The 20,698-nt window shown below is 39.4% G+C and overlaps 1 protein-coding gene across 3 annotated transcripts in view; it reads right to left on the bottom strand.

The window, feature by feature from the left end:
• Positions 1-655: 655 nt before the first annotated feature.
• The window catches only part of LOC118671252 (ATP-binding cassette sub-family A member 6-like), a 59,990-nt gene continuing 39,947 nt past the window's right edge, over positions 656-20,698 (bottom strand). For all 3 annotated transcript variants that reach the window (XM_036339214.1, XM_036339215.1, XM_036339216.1), the window contains 17 exons: positions 19,319-19,426; positions 18,356-18,529; positions 18,013-18,126; positions 13,760-13,879; positions 13,058-13,135; positions 11,479-11,570; positions 10,617-10,740; positions 9,647-9,764; positions 8,175-8,266; positions 7,689-7,858; positions 6,921-6,996; positions 6,749-6,843; positions 4,954-5,073; positions 4,631-4,771; positions 2,973-3,052; positions 1,124-1,179; positions 656-995 (listed from right to left, as the gene is read on the bottom strand). In XM_036339214.1, coding sequence (XP_036195107.1) covers positions 894-995; positions 1,124-1,179; positions 2,973-3,052; positions 4,631-4,771; positions 4,954-5,073; positions 6,749-6,843; positions 6,921-6,996; positions 7,689-7,858; positions 8,175-8,266; positions 9,647-9,764; positions 10,617-10,740; positions 11,479-11,570; positions 13,058-13,135; positions 13,760-13,879; positions 18,013-18,126; positions 18,356-18,529; positions 19,319-19,426 — 1,860 coding nt within the window. In that variant the 3' untranslated portion in view covers positions 656-893. The remainder of the gene's footprint in view (positions 996-1,123; positions 1,180-2,972; positions 3,053-4,630; positions 4,772-4,953; positions 5,074-6,748; positions 6,844-6,920; positions 6,997-7,688; positions 7,859-8,174; positions 8,267-9,646; positions 9,765-10,616; positions 10,741-11,478; positions 11,571-13,057; positions 13,136-13,759; positions 13,880-18,012; positions 18,127-18,355; positions 18,530-19,318; positions 19,427-20,698) is intronic.

Genomic DNA, 20,698 nt, shown 5'->3' with positions numbered 1-20,698 from the left:
AGAAAGATGTCCGGTCTAATTAGCATATTATGCTTTTATTATTATAGATTACCAAAAAAAGCAGCAAGAATACTGCTTGGTGTTCAAAAATTTATCTGGTAATATTCAAAATAAAATTGTTGTTGCTTAAGGGTGAAAATAGAATATGTAAAGCCGACACAAATTTTTTTTTAATTGGGAGTACAACAAATGTGTGTGTGTGTGTGTGTGTGTGTGTGTGATGTACATACACTTATATAGGATAAAAATCATTTAAAAATAACAGTAAATACAGAAAAAACTGCTGATGAGGTGAAGAGGGAAATCAGCACTCACAGAATCATAACACACTCAACAATTTCAAAATCTGAACAAATGCTGCGGTGCTTCCCATTGTTTTCAAAAGGTTTGTTTGAACTGCTTCCAATGCAGGTGCTTGTTCCTTTGTGAGCTAAGGGGCTCCTAACCCTGTGGATTTCAAACAATTTCTGAAAAGGTTTCAGAGGAAGGTTCTTGGGTCGTCCGTGGGTATTAAAGCAAACTCAGAACCCGGATGTATCATCACCTGGTGTGCAGCAATCACGGCGCCTCTAGCTGTGGATTACATTCCTCACATAGTTCAGCAAGATAATTTTTTAGTGAATGTCATATTTCAAAAAAGTCACGCTTCAAAAAATTCAAGTTTATAGTTTTATTTATTCAAAACCCAGTGCCTGGTTCTTCAGATAACTTCATTAACACCTTCTATTGTCCCTAAATTTGAGGGGGAGAATAATTTTACAATGTATTCATTTATTAACTAAATATACAAAATGTACCTAATATCGATGTTGACAATTTTTAAAAATTATATAAAACGCAAATTATTACATATAACATAAGCTTATAGGACATCGGCAAGGAATGACTGGGTTTCATGGGTCGTCTGAATGAGAGAGGAGTTTCCATCTCATGGTTGTATCAACCTCTTCGTCAAAATTTCCCACCGTCTGCTCCTTAGAAAGCTCTACCAATACCTAAATAAGAAACAAACAAGGAGAAAAAAGAATTATTGAGTCATTGACTGTCTTACAGACAGGAACAATGTGTGTTACTGTCACGTGCAATTTACAAAGACCACGCAAAATGGTCAAAGTTGGCTCACCTTTTCCAACGTGCACTGCGAGAGGCTGTATTCCTCCAGGTTAAAATTATGTTTCACTGGGGGGGGAAAAGACTAGTAGTAGATGCTTATAATTTATTACCAATAATTTTTTTTAAATCATATGAAATAAAAATGCAAACCATTCATATAAATGGACTACAGAGCTGAACAAACAAATGCTTGGTGAGATAAAGAAATAATGAAAAGTCAGAATATAAATACACATGGAATAAATCTTGATATTAGAATTTTCTCATATTACACATTGGTCGCACACTGGTGTTTTATTACTTAGTTGATGTGTCCTGGGAGATACCTAGGCTCCTGGAGGGACTTCATAACTGACTGACAGACTCTTACACGAGGGGAAGATTTCAATTCCATTCCATTCCCTTTAAGAGAACCCACTGCTTCGGTGGAACTGCGTGCTTCAGCCAGTTCATATGCTGCACCAGCTCTCCGCTGGGCATCCCCACCAGGAAATCTGCCTGAGAGTGGTCACCAATTTATATATTCATGTGTTCACAGTTCGCCATTTATACATTGAGAACCTTCCATGAGTGGGAGCCACCCTTAGGTGGCAGGGAAAGAGCTGTAAAGGAAATAGGTAAAACAAAAACCCCTGCCTTTGTGTAGTATGCATTCTAGCGGGAGGAATATGGGCATTAGGTAAATAAGCAATATATAATAAACATATTAATTTACATTAGTATAATAAAGTAAATGGTAGCTACTATCGAGAAAAAATAAATCAAGTGCAAGAATAGGAAGTGGAGGGCACTCTTCTTATAGATAGCTAGGAAGGGCCACAATAACAAGATCATAACTGAGCAGGAACCTGAAAGAAGTGAGGAAGCAGCTTGGAAACTTAGGAAGTAGAATTCCAGAAAGAAGGATTAGCAAGTGCACAACCCCAAGGCAGGAAGTCAGGGTGTCTAGAGTGGGAGGAGCAAACCAGAGGTTTATATTATGTCAAGCACTGTTCTAGGCACTGTTCTAGGCTCTTCGTAAATGAGCTCATTTAATCCTCCCAACAACCCTGCCATGTGGCACTGATGCTATCCCCCATTTTAGAGATGAGCCATCCAGATGCACGGGGATTAAGCACCTTTGTCCAGTGTCTCCTAGCTCGTAAGCAGCAGTGCTGGGATGGGAACCCGGAGAGCCTGGTGCTAGAGATGGAGCTCTTTGCTACAATGCTGTGCTCGGAAATTCCACCATGATGGTTTGTTTTGGAGAACAACCCAGTGAAAAGTGGAAAAATGATGACAAAGACAGAAAAGGGGCGATTTCAAGTGGCGAGAGGAGTCATGCACAATGCAGGGCACAGCCTTAGCTGGAGACACAGGCTGTTCATGCATCTTTAAGGCAGAACACACAGCACAGACACAGGGAAGTTTCCTGCTGCCTTCATTTTATGAGTGAAATATAAAGCAAGGAATCAACTGTGGGAGAAGAGCAGGAAGGAGACAGATATGCAAGGGGAGGGGGAATGAAGTAAGAATTCAGGACACTTGGTATGAATGGATTGTGTACATGTAAGCAAAGCAGACTGGACTAAAGGGCTTTCTGAGTTTAATGTTATGAATTCACATTAAAACCAACCAAGCACAATTGTGTGTTTTCTGCAGTTTCCATCTGCACTGGAAATTAACCTCTTTCCAGAGGCTTGGGTGAACCAAAACTGGGGTTAAATCCTGACCATTATGTACCATTAGGATTCTTAAGATCATACGTATCCTACAGGATCTATTTTTTAAAATGTATTACACAATTCTCTCCTATTAAATTACTATCCAAGCCTGAATTAATTCTTCAAAAGTTTTCTTGTAAAAACGGTCACTCTTACCTGCCTCTAATTTGTAAAAGGCCTGAGATAGAGGGTGAACATCTGCCACGGGCAGTTTATAGGCCAAGAAGGTGGAATACCTGGAAGTAGGAAAATGTCATATTTCACCTTGAGTTTCAAGGAGAAAAAAGACCATCAAAATAAATATTATCAGCAATTTCCTTTTTGAAATAAAAACAATGCAAATCAGATCTGGCTAGCTGGCTCAGTAAGTTAGAGTGTCATCCTGTGCACCAAAAGGTTTCGGGTTCAATTCCCAGTCAGTTCACATTATCTAGGCTGGGGGTTCAATCCCTGGTTGTGGCACTTCCAGAAGGTAACCAATGGATGTTTCTCTCTCTCCCCCTCTCCCTTTTTCTCTCTAAAAATCAATAAACATATCCTTAGGTAAAGATTAAAAAAGTAATAATGCAAATTAATGTAGTTCACATATGAAGTAAATAATCTAATTTACCAATGGACATTTCTTAAAATGACTTTGGTAGTTGGCTGTAGGAGATAATTCTCCTAGAAAGAATCCAGCATAATTATACTTACTCTCAGTTCACACAAACCTTTTTCTTTTTGAACATAGCTATTCTGAATCCCTTTGGTAAATTCAAATTAGGCTGGAATTAATCTCACTCAATAGTCCATCCTCGTCACCAGAAAGCTGAGATAGATAGGAGTTTGGGAAAGAGGGACATAATAGTGGGTGGGGTTCAAAAGGTTTTAACTAAAAAACATCCCTGACCTCTGAGGAAAGAAGAGCCAGGACTGATGTTTGGCATCTTGCTTCCACATGCTACTTCTGGCTGTGTGACCTCATGCCCCATTCTCAGCTCCTTCCTGAACAGAAGTCTGGTGCTCCCAGGTAGCTCCAAAGCTGCCCAGACTTCTAGGACTGACCTCCTTCATCCCAGACGCTGCCCTTCCAGCCTTACCCTTCGTGATCTTTCCATCTACATCAGAACTTCTTCTCAGGTTTGTGACACCAAAGGTCTAGGAATAGGACTATGACATGCCCTGCCATAGACCTCAGATAGTGCCATTTATACTGTGCTAAAATGGAAATAGCAGTTATGTTCTGCTTCTCTGGGGTGATTATCTCTCCAAAAAATTTCAAATTCAGTTCCTGCTCCATCTCCTTGCCCCCCTCCCCACCAATAACACACATACACACACACACACACACACACACACACCTATTCTCCATTTTGTGTCATGAAAACTTCATCAATGGACAACTCTTTGATTATCTCAGTTGCTATTTGTTCCCTATGAAGGGAAGTTACCCTAAACAGTTACATCTTTTAAATTATAAATATTAACATCTTTTGAATATTTACAGGGAGGCCCAAGGAGGATGCCATGGGCCTGACTGTGGCCCTGTGTGGGTTTTAATAATCAGAAATCCCCCCAATTTTTCCAAGTCTTTTGCCAGAGCTGGGATCAGCCATGGATGGCAGCAGAGACCCATGAAGGCTGTCCCCAAGCTTCCCTGGGGGATACAGCTACCTGGGCAGCTCCCAAATCTCATAATCGGTAAGACTCAACAAGTCCATTTTTGAGGCCCCAACGTTCATTATGAAGTCACCCTGACGTTCTCTCAGAGCAGAAGAGGAACCATCGAATGGGTAAAGACAACATGTTTCTCCATAATCAGAAGCTCCATTCACCTTTCCTGCAGGGCAGCCTGTGGGAAAAGCTTCAGAATCTCAGTGTGGACCAAAGTCACTTGAGAAGCTTCCTGTACTTTTAGTTCTAGAATGTAATCCTTGCCAAGTTTGCTTTTCAGGTGTTGGATGGAGCCAATGCATCTATGGACAAGAAGGAAAACATGTTGGAATGAATATTGGCTCTGAAATTTTTTACATTATTTCAAATATAAGGGAAAGGGCATCACGGAGCTGAAAAGAAGAATTCCATCTGGTGATTGTCTCCTTTTCATAGGGAATCTCATTTTGGGGGGGTCAAGTGAAGGCTATGGAAAGACACCCACCTTAGCCTTCCAGACACCATGATGGCGATGCGGTCACAAAGAGTCTCGGCCTCCACCAGGTTTTGGGTGGTCAGGAGGGCCGCCTTCTCTGTGTTTTTAATGGTTGACTGAATCATGTGCCTGAAGTAAACCATTAAAATCAACACCATTAAAAAAAGAGCATGAGATGGGGGGGGGGGGGGGAGGGGTTGGGGGCGGAATGAGATAAAGGGGAAATTTTATAGGCAAAATACAGTTTATGAATCATATTTAGATCCTAATTTAGAGAAATGTGACTACTCATTAGGTTTTTATAGCATAAAGAAGGTTTTAAAATATTTTTATTAAATTATTTATTACCATTTAGGAGTGATTCTGGTTAAGTTAAAGAAAAATTCCAGCCTAGCTGGCATGGCTCAGTGGTTGAGCGTTGACTTATGAACCAGGAGGTCACAGTTCAATTCCCAGTCAGGGAACATGTCTGAGTTGTGGGCTCGATCCCCAGTAGGGGGAATGCAGAAGGCAACTGATCAATGATTCTCTCTCATCATTGATGTCTCTCTCTCTCCCTCTCTCCCTTCCTCTCTATAATCAATAAAACTATATTAAGAAGAAAACTTCTGTATCTTCTGTAGAAGCTAACTGAAATATTTATCAATAAAGGACCTGCTGCCTAATATTTGCTTCAAAATAACTGGGGAGTGGGGAAATGAAGTGGGTGGAGGTATAGATGGAGAAATATTGACCTTGTGTGGATAACTGTTGAAACTGGGTGGTGGGGAAAATGTGTTCACAAATGATTCTCTTTACGTTTGTATAACATGTCCGTAATAAAGTTCTTTTTAGAGATTGGACATTCACAAATATGAAACTGAATTGGAAAATTTTTTTAAATATATATTTTATTGATTTTTTACAGAGAGGAAGGGAGATGGATAGAGAGTTAGAAACATCAATGAGAAAGAAACATCGATCAGCTGCCTCCTGCACACTCACCACTGGGGATGTGCCTGCAGCCAAGGTACATGCCTTTGACCGGAATCGAACCTGGGACCCTTGAGTCCACAGGCCGACACTCTATCCAGTGAGCCAAACCGGTTAGGGATGAATTGGAAAATTTTATTAGTCCAAATCGAAAGTCTCAGATAGGAAACTAAAAAGAATTTAAAAACTAAGAAAAGTTATATAAACAAACTTGACAGATTAGGTAACAGGGTGGGGGGAGGAAATGGGGAAATTATGTCACTAACTTAATAGTTTCTAAGGAAATCGTTATAGACATCTCAATAAGTAAAAGACAAAATCAAAATACACTCCAAATTGCAATACCTAAAACTCCAACCAAGTCCTTAAGGGTGCTTTTGTTTTTGCTGTTCTTAAAAAATGTGAATACCACATGAATACGCTACATTAGCGAATCTAGAAGGGTTGGGCAGAGGGGTAAGAGATCAACCAAATGACTTATATGCATGCATATAAGCATAACCAATGGACACAGACACTAGGCGGGTGAGGGCATATGCTGGGAGAGGCGGTGGGGAAGGCGGGGGGGGGGGAGTTAATAGGGGAAAAAGGACACATATGCTCTACTATGTGTAATACTTTAAACAAAAATAAAAAATAAAAAATAAAAAAATGTGAATACCACATGAATATGCTGCATTAGCAAATCTATTTGTTCAATATTTGTTTTCCTAATAATATGGAGTATCTTCACTGAACTGGGAACCCGTGGATTTGCTTTTCTACGACCAGTTTAAGAATGCAACGTATACATGAGGTTTCTACTGCTGGCTCTGAGGGGGACAGTTCTCACCACATCTGCTGCTGTCCTGTAGGATCCACGCCTGTAGATGGTTCATCCAGGATCAGGATGGGCGAATTTCCCAAGATGCTCAGCATGAAACACAACTGAAATGCAGAGAAACACCTCTATCTGCTGCCAGCACCACATCCGCCCTCAGGATAACAGCACACACCACACATACCTTTCTGGTGGCCCCTGGCGTTAATTTCTGCACCGGGACATTCAGCTCTTGGTGCAGTTTGAAGGCATCAACCAATCTGATGGGAAACAGGAAGAGAATGGGGAAAAGGTCATCACACGGAAGAGGAACAGCCTTCGGGGGAAGCTGGGTGCTATTATTCTCAACACTCTAACTCTAGTGACCAAGGGAAAGGAGAGTTTATTTCAGAATGGGAAAATTTTTTCATTTCGTAAACAGGTTTTAAGAGTAGCTAGAATTCTGTTAGGAACGGAAATGGATGATCATTCATTCACTTGTCAAAAACAGCCTTTGTTGCCTGGCTGGTATGGCTCAGTGGTTGAGTGTCGGCCTATGAACCAGGAGGTCATGGTTCCATTCCTGGTCAGGGCACATGCTGGGGGTTGTGGGCTCGATCCCTAGCGTGGGGCGTGCAGGAGGCAGCTGATGGATGATTCTCTCTCATCATTGATGTTTCTATCTCCCTCTCCCTCTCCCTTCCTCTCTCTCTAAATAAATAAAAAAGTATCTTGAAAAAAAAAGAAAGTACTGGTGCTGCCAATTCAGCATCAGAGTACAGAGGAAAAGAGAACTTTAAAAAAACAAAAACAGAAAAAATAAAAACACAGCCCTTGTCTGACATCCCTGCTCTACCACCGACACCCTCTGAGAAGGGGAGATGTCTTTTCTACTCTCCACTCTTCATTAGTGGATTCATCATCAATGGACAGCCTCCCTGCCTCCTGACACAAGGGGATCGCATGACTGTACCGTGTGATGGCGACTGCGGCGTCCGCTTTCCTCAGCCCTTTCACTGCAGCGAACAGGTCCAGGTGCACCCTCACCGTCAGGTTGGGCCACAGCGCGTTCTCCTGAGGGCAGTACCCCAGGAACTTGACCGAGCCATCTCCCCAAATTGAATTCCATCCTTTCAGTTCCACCTATGAAAGTAAACTGGTTTTAGAAATACATGCAGCCTTTTCTCCAATCACATAATCACTCAAGAAACTGACATGTAGCTAATAAATGTCTACATTTTTTTGAGCATCAAAGAAATATTTCTAGAAATAACTTTCTAGATTTATGATTAAAAACATTTTTTTGAGCATCAAAGAAATATTTCTAGAAATCACTTTCTGGATTTATGATTAAAAACTTTTTTAATGACTCAAAGCATAGTCATATAAAGCTACGGTCTATATTTATTGTGAGATTTTTATTCTTGGAATGGATACTGTTTCTTCATTTTTTTACTACCTCTCCAGCCGTTGGCTTTGTGACCCCAGATATCATTCTCAGAGATGAACTTTTACCAGCACCACTGGGCCCCAGCAATCCCAGTACTTCACCTGAAAGAGAATCATTGATTATTGGAAGTGAAATAATCAGAACATAAATCAGAAATAATCAGAAAATAAACATAAAACTGTTTCTCCAATAACCTTCTTTAATAACCCCTCAGTGGCATTTTGAAATTTATAACATATATGTAATTCATGTCACCAAAACACGCTCTTCAACTCCTATGATTATGTAATGTATTCATGAAAAGCTTATGAATTTGATGTCAATACCACTGTTCTTTTTTTAAAAACCTTTTTAGCGAAAAATGTGCCCAGATTGTTTCCTAGAACAGGTGGCTGATGTGCTGAGTAGATGGGTTAGTGGTTCCTAAACTTGGGAATTCAGGGACATTTTCTTCACCCCTGTGAAATTCCACCGCCTGTGTTCAAGCCATCTTTCATTGGAACTGATACAAAAGGCTCTTAATCTGTCCACAACAAATTTATGAGCAAACAATTGTGTGTAGGGTTTTTTGTTTGTTTTTGTTTTTCAAAACACAAATAATTGTGACAAACGCTGGCTGCAAACCCTCCCGTAGTATTCCAATAACTTGATGTAAGACCCGAATTCTGTGCCAGATCTCACAAAGCTTCACCTCATCTGGCCCCACCCGCCTCTTTGATTTCACCCCTTCCATCCGCAGATGCAGCCACTGGCCTCTTTGTGTGTGTCTCCACCACGCCATGGCATCCCCACGCCTGAGCCCCTGCCCTCGCTGTTTCCTCTGCCCGGGGTGCCCTTCTCTCCTCGTCCTTACACAGCTGCCACCTTCTCATCACCCAGGTTGTGGCTTAAATGTGGCTGTTCAAGGAAGGTCCTTCCAAACCCTAAGTGAAGGCCACACATATCATTCCACATATTTGCATGTTCCACACAGAACTTGTCTATGTGACCTTTGACATTTTTCTTAATAGGTTATTTTTTCGAAATATGTTCAAAACATGTTTTGAAAAACAAAGAAAGTACCGGTGCTGCCAATTCAGCAACAGAGTACAGAGAAAAAGAGGGCTTTTAAAAAACAAAATGGGGAAGAAAAAAAAAACCCAGCCCTTAGGATATATAATGCATGAGGACAGGATCTTGCCAATTTCCTTCATAATTATATTTTCAGAGCCTGAAACAGTCCCTGGAACACTGAAAAAATAGATCATGTCCCCCAAAATGTATACACACACTTTGAATAATTATGAAGGCAGTGCTTATTAAAATAAATTCCATTTAAAAATTGAGCCATCCGCTGTTACAGTGTTTATACATTTTTGGGGGATGCCTTATATATGTTAAATGAAAGAATGCTTCAGCAGGTAAAGTGGTGTCTACAACACAGATGTTCACAGGGTATTTCTAAAAATGATGGTGAATAAAAAAAAGGGGTTCTTCCAAACCTTTTTTAACACAGAAGGAGATATTTCTTGTGACTACCTTCTTCTTCTTCTTTGAAAAGCAATTTTTCTTCGGGCCGGCATATTCTTTGTGTAGACAGCTAGCAGTGATGACGGGTTGCTGGAATAGATGACCATGTGATTTTCCTCTGAACCTTCAGAGACTCTATGCTCCCATGTTCTCTCTAATGGAGCCCTTCGCGCCTTATGCCATTAACCAAATCAGATGCTGAGTTGAGGGTGGTCCTACTGCTTGTTTCAAATGCAACATGCAGCCCGACTGGCGTGGCTCAGTGGTTAAGCATCGACCTATGAACCAGGAGGTCACGGCTTGATTCCAGTCAGGGCACATGCCCAGGTTGTGGGCTCCATCCCCACTGGGGCAGATGCAGGAGGCAGCCAGTCAATGATTCTCTCTCATCACTGATGTTTCTATCTCTCCCTCCCTCTCCCTTCCTCTCTGACTGACATCAATACAAACATTAAAAAAAACAAAACACAAAACCCAAACAAATGCAACATGCACTCATTAACGTTTCGTGCTTCTGAATGGGCTGAGAAAAGCAGCATCATTTCATGGAAGCTGGCTCATTGCCTTCCCAGAACAGAAGTGTCTAACCTCATGGGAATATCATGGCATCTAGGTCAAAGAAATGAATGACGCTTAAAATTTCAATCTCTCTGTAGGATTCTAAAACAAATGTCACTCAGGTAAATTCCTCAACTCGTGAAGTTTTTGGTTCTGAAACTGATCAGAGTCCATTTTTATCAAAAGAAGAATAGAGCCACTTGCTTTGTACGTTTCTTGGAGCGTCCAGGACACCCCCAAGAAGTGGGAGTGCTGAGAACGGTTAAGAATCATGAAAATGCACCCAACGCTCAACTTTCAAAGTGAAAACCGGCACATCAACCTCTACTGTGGATAGGTTTTGGATCGTGCCATTAGCATGCCCTCCGTCCCGGGGCTTTCTACCTCCTCTATGCTGGAAGTGAGTGTCAGGGCCGTTGCTGTTCTCGTTCTTTCTGCCTGAACATCTTCGTCTTCATCGACAGGTTCCTCTGGATTTGGCCGGGCCTCTCTTGTTTGGGGGGAAATTCTGTGGACAAAGGGAAATGTATATGCCCTGTGATTTTTCCATTTGTCCAAGATGGATCGTGAATCAGCCCCCGGTGATATGACCACTGCCCCTTTCTTTCAATAAACTGGTGATGACCATGGCCCTGTGCATCCTGCCTCTGCTTTTGCCAAAAATCCCCATCCTGGTAACCAGAAACCCTTTGTCCGTGTGGCTCCCATTCTTTCAGTTAGCATCGTTGACCCTTTCTAATTTGTTGACAAGGACCCGTGCCTCTTTAAAAATCATATCATCTACATTTTCTCTGTTTACTCTGAGCCCATCTAATCAGCCCAACATATGCCTTAGCATCTCTTATTGTTCACCCTTTCTGGAGTTCCCTCCCTACCCTCAAACCACTCCTCCGCCCCCGCCGCCACACACACACATTTGTAAAGCACGTGGAACTATGTTGCTCAATCAGTTCCATCCCATCTCCTCTGTTCAAGGATGTGTACCCATCTTGGACAGCAGAATGGCATATTTGAGGACTCATTAAATTTTGGAGGGACTGGAAGCGCCCTCAGCTGGTTAGTGCCAGAACTCTGCCTGGGAGCCCGGTTTCCTGGCAGTAAGCCAGCAATCTGCTGATCCTGGTGAAAATCAGCATGCTGTCTACATTGCAAAGATAAACCTGTAGCAACAGGACAACAAACAGTGCAGCCACTATTTAGGAATATTAAAATACGACATCAAGCATGAAAGGAAGCTTTCCTCCACCTGAAAACAGGATCCTTTTGCATTACTGTCTGCCCATACTTCATTTCCATGCATCTTAGAGCAAAAGCGAACAGCAAAGCCTGAACGTAAGGCTAGGAGCAAAAACAAACAAACAAAAACAGTTATATTTAGGTATTTTGTTCACAAATATGGTTTAAACATTTGAATTAAGTGAGTGACCTTTGGTCTTCAGGTAAAAGAGATGTGAATCATCTTACACGCTGGGAAGAAATCCAGCTACACAATGACAAACCAGCGTAGTGGAACCTGACTCTTCTTCTCACAACCCACACCCAGTCTGACAGCAAATGCTACCTGTTTTACCTTCAAAATTATCCAGAACCCAACTAACTACTTCTCACCCATGTCTGTGCTACCCCCACCCAGGGCCAGGTCCTTATCATTTCTCCTTCTCCTTTCTCCTTCCCCTTCCCCTTCTTCTTATTTTTTAAAAGGAACCCTGGAGGTGTGGCTCAGTTGGATGTAGTGTCAGTCATCCCATACACCAGAAGGTGGCGGGTTTGATTCCAGGTCAGGGCATATACCCAGGTTTTGGCTTCCATCCTTGGTCAGGGCATGTGCCAGAGGCATCGACTGCTGTGTCTCTCTCACATGGATGTTTCTCTCTCTCTCTCAAATCAATTAAAAAAAATATTACAATACCTTTCTACCTGGTCTCCCTCCTCTCCCCTTGCTCCAAACATCTATTCTCAACACAGCCACTAGAGCTACTCTTTTGAAACATGTCCTTTGCTTAAAACCTTCCAGTGACTCCTCAGTTACTCAAACAAAGTCAAAGTCCTTATGGTGACCGAGAACACTGTGTAACCTCTTCAATCCACCTGCACGTGTCGCTATGGCTTCTGTGACCTTCTCTCATACCACTCTCCTCTCAGGACACTCTGCCCCAACCACATTGGCCTCCTGCCTGAACCTCAAACAAGCCAGGTGACCCTTGCCCCTCTACTGGAATGCTCTTCCCCGAGTTATCTCTACAGCTTGCTCCCTGCTTTCCTCAGATGATTATCTGTCAGCCAGGCCTTTCCTGACCACCTATCTGACATGGTATATATTATCTATTTTGTTTATTACCTGTCTCCTTTCACCAACAAATAAACTCCATCAGGGCAGGGACTTACGTCTACATTTGCTTCTATGCCTAGAAAACTACTGGTGCATTATATTCAAAGACAGTGCCTTTCTTCGGTCTAAATACATCAACATAATCATTATTTCCCTTTCTTTTTTATTAAACTTTTGCTTTTTTATCTCTAATTCAAAGGACTTCAGTTATATTCCATCTGTATTTTTAACAAGCTCTCTCAAATTTGGAGGGGGCAGTATACAGGATAAATAAACATGAAAAATTAATTTTGTATTAAATTCGGGATGTATACTATCCATTCATGCATATAAAAATAACTCTAGGGCTTAGAATCATGTTGGAATGTAATTACTTATTCTGAGACTATAATTGAAAACATCTTTGAAGTTGGCACACTTTAGGCAAGATTAAGTAGTTGTTATAGTAAACAATAACTATAAAAAAATAAGTGTTGAGTTGGAAAAACCTTCTTACTATTAGGCATATTAGAAAATCAGTTCCACTCAGGTCATAAAATAGGTCTTCATTTTGTCTTTGGTGCTCGTAGATTCTCTGTAAAACAAAAACAAACACACCCACACAAAATGCTAAATGAAAATTCATCAGCTTTACAGTTTCCATTTAAGTAATAAGGAATTTCACATATTGAATGTTTTTCTTAAGCTTGAGTTCCCTATATGCATGGACTGTGTTATCTTGTCCATCAGATGTCCCCAATGACTAGCACAGTGCCTGACACAGAATAGTGTTTAATATACATTTTGAATGAATGAGTGATATCACCCATGAGTGTATTCCTCACAATGGATAATGAATACCCATTGAATGAGGCAACGTTTTTCAATCTGGAGTTTGTTTTGAATAAGTGTATGTTTTGCAAAGTGCGTATGGCAAAGCTTTTTTAACAGCTTTATTGAGGTTACATTTTCATGCCCTAAAATCCGTCCACTTTAAGTGTGCAATTTAAGGATTTTTAGTAAATGTACTTAGTTGTGAGAGCAATGCCACAATTTAAGAACATTTCCATCATATACATTTGCTGTCACTCCCCATTGCCACAACCTACCCTCTAGCCTCAGAAAACTGGTAGTCTACTTTCATCTTTATAGATTTGGGCAAAGCATTTTAATAGGTGGCATATTCAAAATTAGTGACACAGTCGATAATATAACTTACATCTATCATAAAAAGAAGAAATCCATTCAAGGCGAATGAGGGAACAAACACCATGCTCCAAAGCGAGGCAGATAACAGGGAGTCACTTATTATAACCAAGTCTAACAAGCTGGATGAGGTCTACAAGGCAAGTTGAAATATATTACATGTCAGACATACTCAGTCCACTGATATTTGAGAAAACATTTAAGATGTAGATATTCTTATCCTACATATCAGAATTTTCCTATATGCAGACACAACCCTTTCAGAAGGAAGAGGGAAAGGATATGCTTTTATTAATGAGAATATATATATGACCTTATGAAAAATCCATATTGCCTCTCACTTAGACTGAAATTTTCAAATTGTCATATACCTTCTCCATTAATTCACCATTCCAAGTAAATGATGATTTGGAGATTGTGCATTCTGATTGCAAAATACTCATTTTTCTTTTAGATTACTGGTAAATGTTGGGGTGGAGATTAAAAATAATATTTTGTTTTTGTTTTAAGGATCAGTTTATCAGCCAATAAGTATGTTTTAAACACTTTATTAAACCTTTGCTGGGTCTTATTAATGTATTCATTATAATAAAACTGGTGAGAATCATAACTGCTCAATTCATTGTATATTACACAAATGACCAGGCCTTAAGAACTAAGCATATACTATTTGCTTTAATCCTCACAATGACTCTACCATGTATTCTTCTTATCCTTCCCCTTTTATATATGGGAAATCTAGGGTCCAGAGACATTAGATAACATCCTTAAGATGACACATTTAGTGAGGGATGAAGCTGGAATTCAAAACTCTGGGTGGGTGTAATGATTGCTAAGTCTTTATGTCAGAAAATTTTACTGACATAGGTTGCATATTCAAAATTATAACAAGACATTGTTATATAAAAGGGAATGTTATCTTTGCTACTAAGTAAATTTAAAGTTTTGGGGAAATGTGTAATCTACCTTATCAAAAACAATTGGGGAAAAAACCCAAAAACTTAAAATCAAGTATTCAGTAAGAAGGGCACAATAAGCATTTTGGATAGCCAACCCAAAAGACTTCTCTCATTTTATAACAGCCGTGATCTCCTTGCAAAGGTATTGCACAACTGTCCATGTTTACAGATTTCTTTTAGTTTCCATGACATCACACTTCTCTATTTTTTCTCCTAGCTCCTTATTTTTGATAACTATGAGTTCTTTAGTCCACTTAGCTGACTCTGCTTATTCTATGAGGACTCGAAGTTTCTGCTTTTGTGACCTGTTCTTTCCTTCCTTTCTCACCCACTGGAACAAGAGAAGATGCCAAAATGCATCAAAGGAAATGGCCCAGTGTGCTAAGATGTGCGACTCCACCTCCACCATTGGGCTGAAATATGGGTGACAGGGTGCTTCCTCCTCCTTCGACAAGGGCCTAAGGCACCCATGCAGTGCCACACCCTTGGGGGTACAGGAGTGCATTGGATTCTAGAAACTAACTGTTGACTGTGGCTTCACTCAGTGATGGGGAGACATTGCCTATACCGTCCTTCCAAGTAAATCCAAGGTCACTAAAGGACAACTGTACTGCCCATCAGCATTCCTGTAATAAAAAATTATCTCAGTCCTAAGACTGGCATGGTTTAAACTTATATTCACTGTGTGATGAAAGATCAATTATCACAGTAATTAGCCTCAATACCGATTTTGAATGATATTCTAAGTTCTTTGTAGCAGCCATAAAGTTACTGTAAACTGCATGAGGTTTCTGTGAAGATGTGTTTTAGCTTACTAAAATCAAGATGTTGATCAACACAAACTTGACATCAGTATTGTCCACCATGTTACTAGCTCATATTTTTTTGACTTGAAGAATGACGTAAGGTCTGAGATCTCAGGTTTCTTCATGAGTCTATCACTATTTTTTGTGTGACCTTAAACAAGTTGCTTAATTATTTTCATTCTAAAAATATAAGGGGAATTAAATTAGATAGTCTTGAATTTTTTCAAACCTGACATCTCAATATTCCATGTAGCTTTTAACATGTAGCTTCTTTTAAACGGTATAAAAATAAAATAGATAAGTGCACTAAAATAGATAAATATGAAAAAGAAGAAAAAATCAGAAATGATGTAATTTTTTTACATTTTGAACAAAAATCCTTGTTTTAAAAAGTTGACTTTGTCTCTGCAATACTGCCTTATTTTAATACATAATAATTCAAAATTAGCAAAGGAAAAAATGGTATTCAATCATATATAGATATAATTCTATTTGAAAAATAGTGTTTCAGAGTCTCGTGTTCAACTCTTTGCTGTGGTCCTTTATTTGCTATAGTCTGTCCCCATCACAGTGAGAACATCTTAATCCACAAACATTTGTCTACAAACCTAACGGAAAAGGTGTTCTGCATTATCATGACTTTCCCTAGAAACAACGTCAGATTTCTTCATTTGCACATTTAGGCACTTGCAGCTGGGGAATTATGCAAGAGGAACTCATTACATGAGAATGCAGAACCTATTTTGCCTTCTACCAGGTATTGAAAGTACTTTGCCTCGTTAGACTTTGCCCCCGATTATATATATCAAATATTAGGCAAAATGGTCTCTACTCTATACGCCAAGAAATGAAAGCTATTGTTCTGGAAGATGACGGTGTTTCAAGTTCTGAAAGAATGCCTTTTCTAAGAAAATTCCATCCACATTTTTGTCCAACCCAAAACGTCACTATGGGGCCTGCATCTGTGAGAAGAGGTCCCATTGAAGGCTGAAGGATAAGGGGTGGAGGTATGGTTCGCCTGTTGATGCAAGTGCTCCTCTACCTGAGATATTGTCAAATCTATACAAACCAGGATGAATTGTGAGTATAAGGTAAACCAGGGGCTGATTTTTCACTTGACACAAAGCAAAAAATACATTCATATAGACTTGTATTAGTCCCAGTCTGGAATGGCTTCTATTTAAGGAGAACCAACACAAGAATGGGGAAGACAAAGAAAAAGGAACAATGACTGGAGGTTGCCAATTGCTTAGGACTGAAGGACAATAAGTGTAGAGTGTCTATGCGGGAACTCACTAGGAGATTTTGAGCCTCAGTTAGGCTGGCAGTAACAAACATGTCAACAGTCATATTGGCCAATAACCCTGACATTGCTGGGACATCAGCTCTGAAAAAGACTTTCATTCAGAGTTGAAATGACTAGAAAACACAAAGTATGGACACAGATTCTTCATTAACCTTTGCTGGACATATACAAGAGTGCTGACGGAAAAGAAATCAACTATTAGACTCTCTTCTGCTAACATCTGTGCTGCCTACACAACACCTGGGTTTACATTGGACAAAGGCAGTGAATCTGTTGACTGAACAAAACGCCCCCATGCAAAGTATGAAAGCAAAGACGTTTGGTGCATCAGATCCTCATGACTGCCTCAAAGCCAGTCTTCTGAGTGAGGTATCTCTATACATCTTTCTGTAACTTCTGAGCTTGTATTGATTTGTCCTGATGGTGGTAAGAGGGGTAGTAACAGATATTATCTACTGCATACAGAGAAATACAATTAGAGAAGCCAAATCAGAAAACGGTCCTCTGAGAAGGGATAAGTCAACAGCTACCTACTGACCAGATAGCCCAAGGCTAATTTCGCACAGAAGCCAGTGGGCAATGTGAGATGTATTTTCTTAGCAGATCGCCTCTGGTTGGGTTCAGGACTTCAACTTCAAGATTTGGGGGTGAGTATATCAGCTAAACCTAAACCTAAAGAGCTGGGATTAGACACACTGGGTGTTCAGCATCTTGGTAAACATTTCCATCCAAGTTTTCCATCCAAGTTTGGAATCATTCATTCCTATTTACTAATAAATGCTCTGCTGTAGGTATAAAAACATCTTTGATCTCTGAAATTTCTAGCATCTGAGGTTAAAAGACAACTTCTTAAACACTGTAGAAATGAATTGGACTGTCAAATTTTATCAAGCCAATTTTTGTTCTAGTATTGCCAGGAAGCCCTGTATTTTGAAGGATTTATAAACTCAATAGTGGCATCTGCGCTTCAGGTTTTCTGTAAGTTACTCTGTAAACTCTAGTCAAAGAGCTGTAGATGAATTCTTCAGAAATACTGTTGAATCAGCAACATGTTACATTCTCTCTCCTTTCTGTGGTATAATTTTAAGGTGTTCATTTCCCATTGCTCAGGGCAAAAGTGACTATGTTCCCTGTTACATTCAAAGTTGAAAAAGGAACTTTATCTCTCTATTGATATGTTTGTACGTATACTTACAATAAAGAAACAAAATGACCAAACGCCACTATTTTTTCTTCTCTTGCGAAAAATGAATGATATCACATATGTGAAAAAGATGACAGAAGCTGCATAACCAAATATAATCACAACCTAAAAGGTAATATAAATAATATCAAAGTCAAAAAATAAAATATGAATTGAGGGAACATTTAAATTATAAGTATTTTAAAATATTTTATTGAACATACACTTCAAATGCTTTTTGTTTCCATTAGGGGCAAAATAAAAATGGAAATGTCTTGATTACATAAAATAGCAAATGTTAAAATGTATCATGAATTTACCTTATAAGACAATCTCTATGTAATGCATCACTCACCGAAGCAAACACAAGTCGAGTTGTGAAAAAACGGTCTGCTACGTTTGTCAAGCAGAAAATTAAAAACGATGAAGAAAGAAAGCAAGCAAAGAGGCTAATATCCACCAGGGCCTGCCCACACCAGTAGGCCGAAGGGCAGAGGCCTGAAGTCCATAGCTGGGACTTAATTCTCTTCTGATGGAAAAACACAGGACATACATAGATACAATTAAAGTCCAAATCCAGAACAAATGCATTGGAAGATATGTCAAATACAATCTAACCAAATACTGTCAAATCTTCTGATAATTTTAATTATGCAATACTGTTCAATGGAATTTAGTGAATTCCATTAAAGTGACCATTTTTGACAGTGAATACTAGTATTATTTCATTATGTAGGTTTGATTCACAACACCCCCTTAACTTATGCATAATAAATAGAAAAGCAGACTTCATCATGATCCAGGAATGAATTTCCTTCAAAAGAAATATCATTTTTGTGACCTGCAGGCCAATAAATTCTCCATTATTCAAATAGACTGGCTCAGAAGGGTGAAGAATGACTCACCTAAATTTCATTGAACTATTGGACTTAAATAATGGACATAACCAAATACAAATATAACAAAAAAAATTGTATTCCCCACAGTAGAAAAGGGGCTCAAGTCTTAAATCTGATCTTTAATGTCAATATCAATGACTTCTATAGTCAAAAGTTTTATAATATACCCCTTTGTAGGATTAGATTAACTTGAATCCCTGTAAAATGACTGTACTTTTCCTTTAATTTTAAAATAAAAAGTATTTTGTGCTTTTAGAAGTAAATTTCTGACTTGATAGAAATAATGCTTAACTACATTATCTAAAATTAAACATATGCTTAAATGTTTTCTTCACAGGACTACATTGTGAACACACAGCATTTAAAAAAAAATTATTAAAGTTCCTGAAGTCTCTTTTCTTTTCCCCCCTTTTTCTTACTTTGTAATCGCTGACACTGCTCATGGCGATGTAAGGAGAAATGCTGCAAACAACGGAAAATAGGAAAAAGGAGCCTTCTGGCAGACCAGTCCAGATAAAGAACACATTCTGCAAACATAAAAGGCACTTTAAGCTAGTAAATATTTAAAAACATGAAACAAATACTAATAACCATAAAGAATACGCTGTTCAAAATATTTTGAAAAAACAAATTAAAAGTGTACATCTAGATCAGTGATGGCGAACCTCTGACACGTGAACTCATTTTTTTGGTTGATTTTTCTTTGTTAAATTGCATTTAAATATATAAAATAAATATCAAAAATATAAGTCTTTGTTTTACTATGGTTGCAAATATCAAAAAATTTCTATATGTGACACGGCACCAGAGTTAAGTTAGGGTTTTTCAAAATGCTGACACGCCGAGCTCAAAAGGTTCGCCATCACTGATCTAGATCATCAACATCTATGCATGGTGGCAGGGAGATGATTTTTGATAATTTAACATGAGGTTTTAATTCCTAAAAAAAAAAAGGCGGGGGGAATAAAAAATAACTCAGGGCCCACCCACATCAGAGTATATATGAAAATGAATCAAAAGCAGGATCTCAGAGATATATCTGCTCACACATTCCATAGGAGCACTATGCAGAATACCCAAGAAGCAGCCCAAATGTCCATGGACAGACAAACGGGTAAACCAAATGTAGTACATACACACAATGGAATCTTATTCAGTTTTAAAAAGGAAAAAAATCCTGGCACATGCTAGGATGAACTTTGGAAGTTATCCTGGCACATGGATGAACTTTGAGGAAATTATCCTGGACGAAAGCCAGTTACAAAAAGACAAACACTATACAACTGTCCTTATATTATGTCTCAAAAGTAGTCAAATTTTGTAAAAACAGAAAGTAAAAAGGTCATTGCCAGGGTCCGGGGAAGGGAGGAATGAAGAGTTCTTATTAAATGGGCATAGCACTTTAGTTCTACAAGATGACAAAGTTCTGGAGACCTGTTTCCCACAATGTGAATATACTTAACACTATTGAACTATACACTTAAAAATAGTTAAGGTGGTAAATTTCATGTTACGTTTGGTGTTTTTGTTTTTTTTAACAAAATAATAAAAAAAAAAGATTCAAGAATTAGGGTCCTAGAGAAACAGGTGGTTCAGGCCTGAGCAGCAGCAGGTCTTCCTCAGTAAACCCAGCGATGGATCCGTGCAAACTACTGCAGCTGGCGATATGTTGTAAAGCACAGCCCCGAAAGGACAACTCGATACCACCGAGCCCATCTTCAAGGAGATACACTTTAAATCCCCATGGCCCAGCCGGCGTGGCTCAGTGGTTGAGCGTCAACCTATGAACCAGGAGGTCG

Source organism: Myotis myotis, unplaced genomic scaffold (genome assembly GCF_014108235.1).
Source record: "Myotis myotis isolate mMyoMyo1 unplaced genomic scaffold, mMyoMyo1.p scaffold_m19_p_17, whole genome shotgun sequence".
In the NCBI taxonomy this organism is placed as follows: Eukaryota; Metazoa; Chordata; class Mammalia; order Chiroptera; family Vespertilionidae; genus Myotis; species Myotis myotis.
This window is presented reverse-complemented; position numbering and strand designations above follow the sequence as displayed.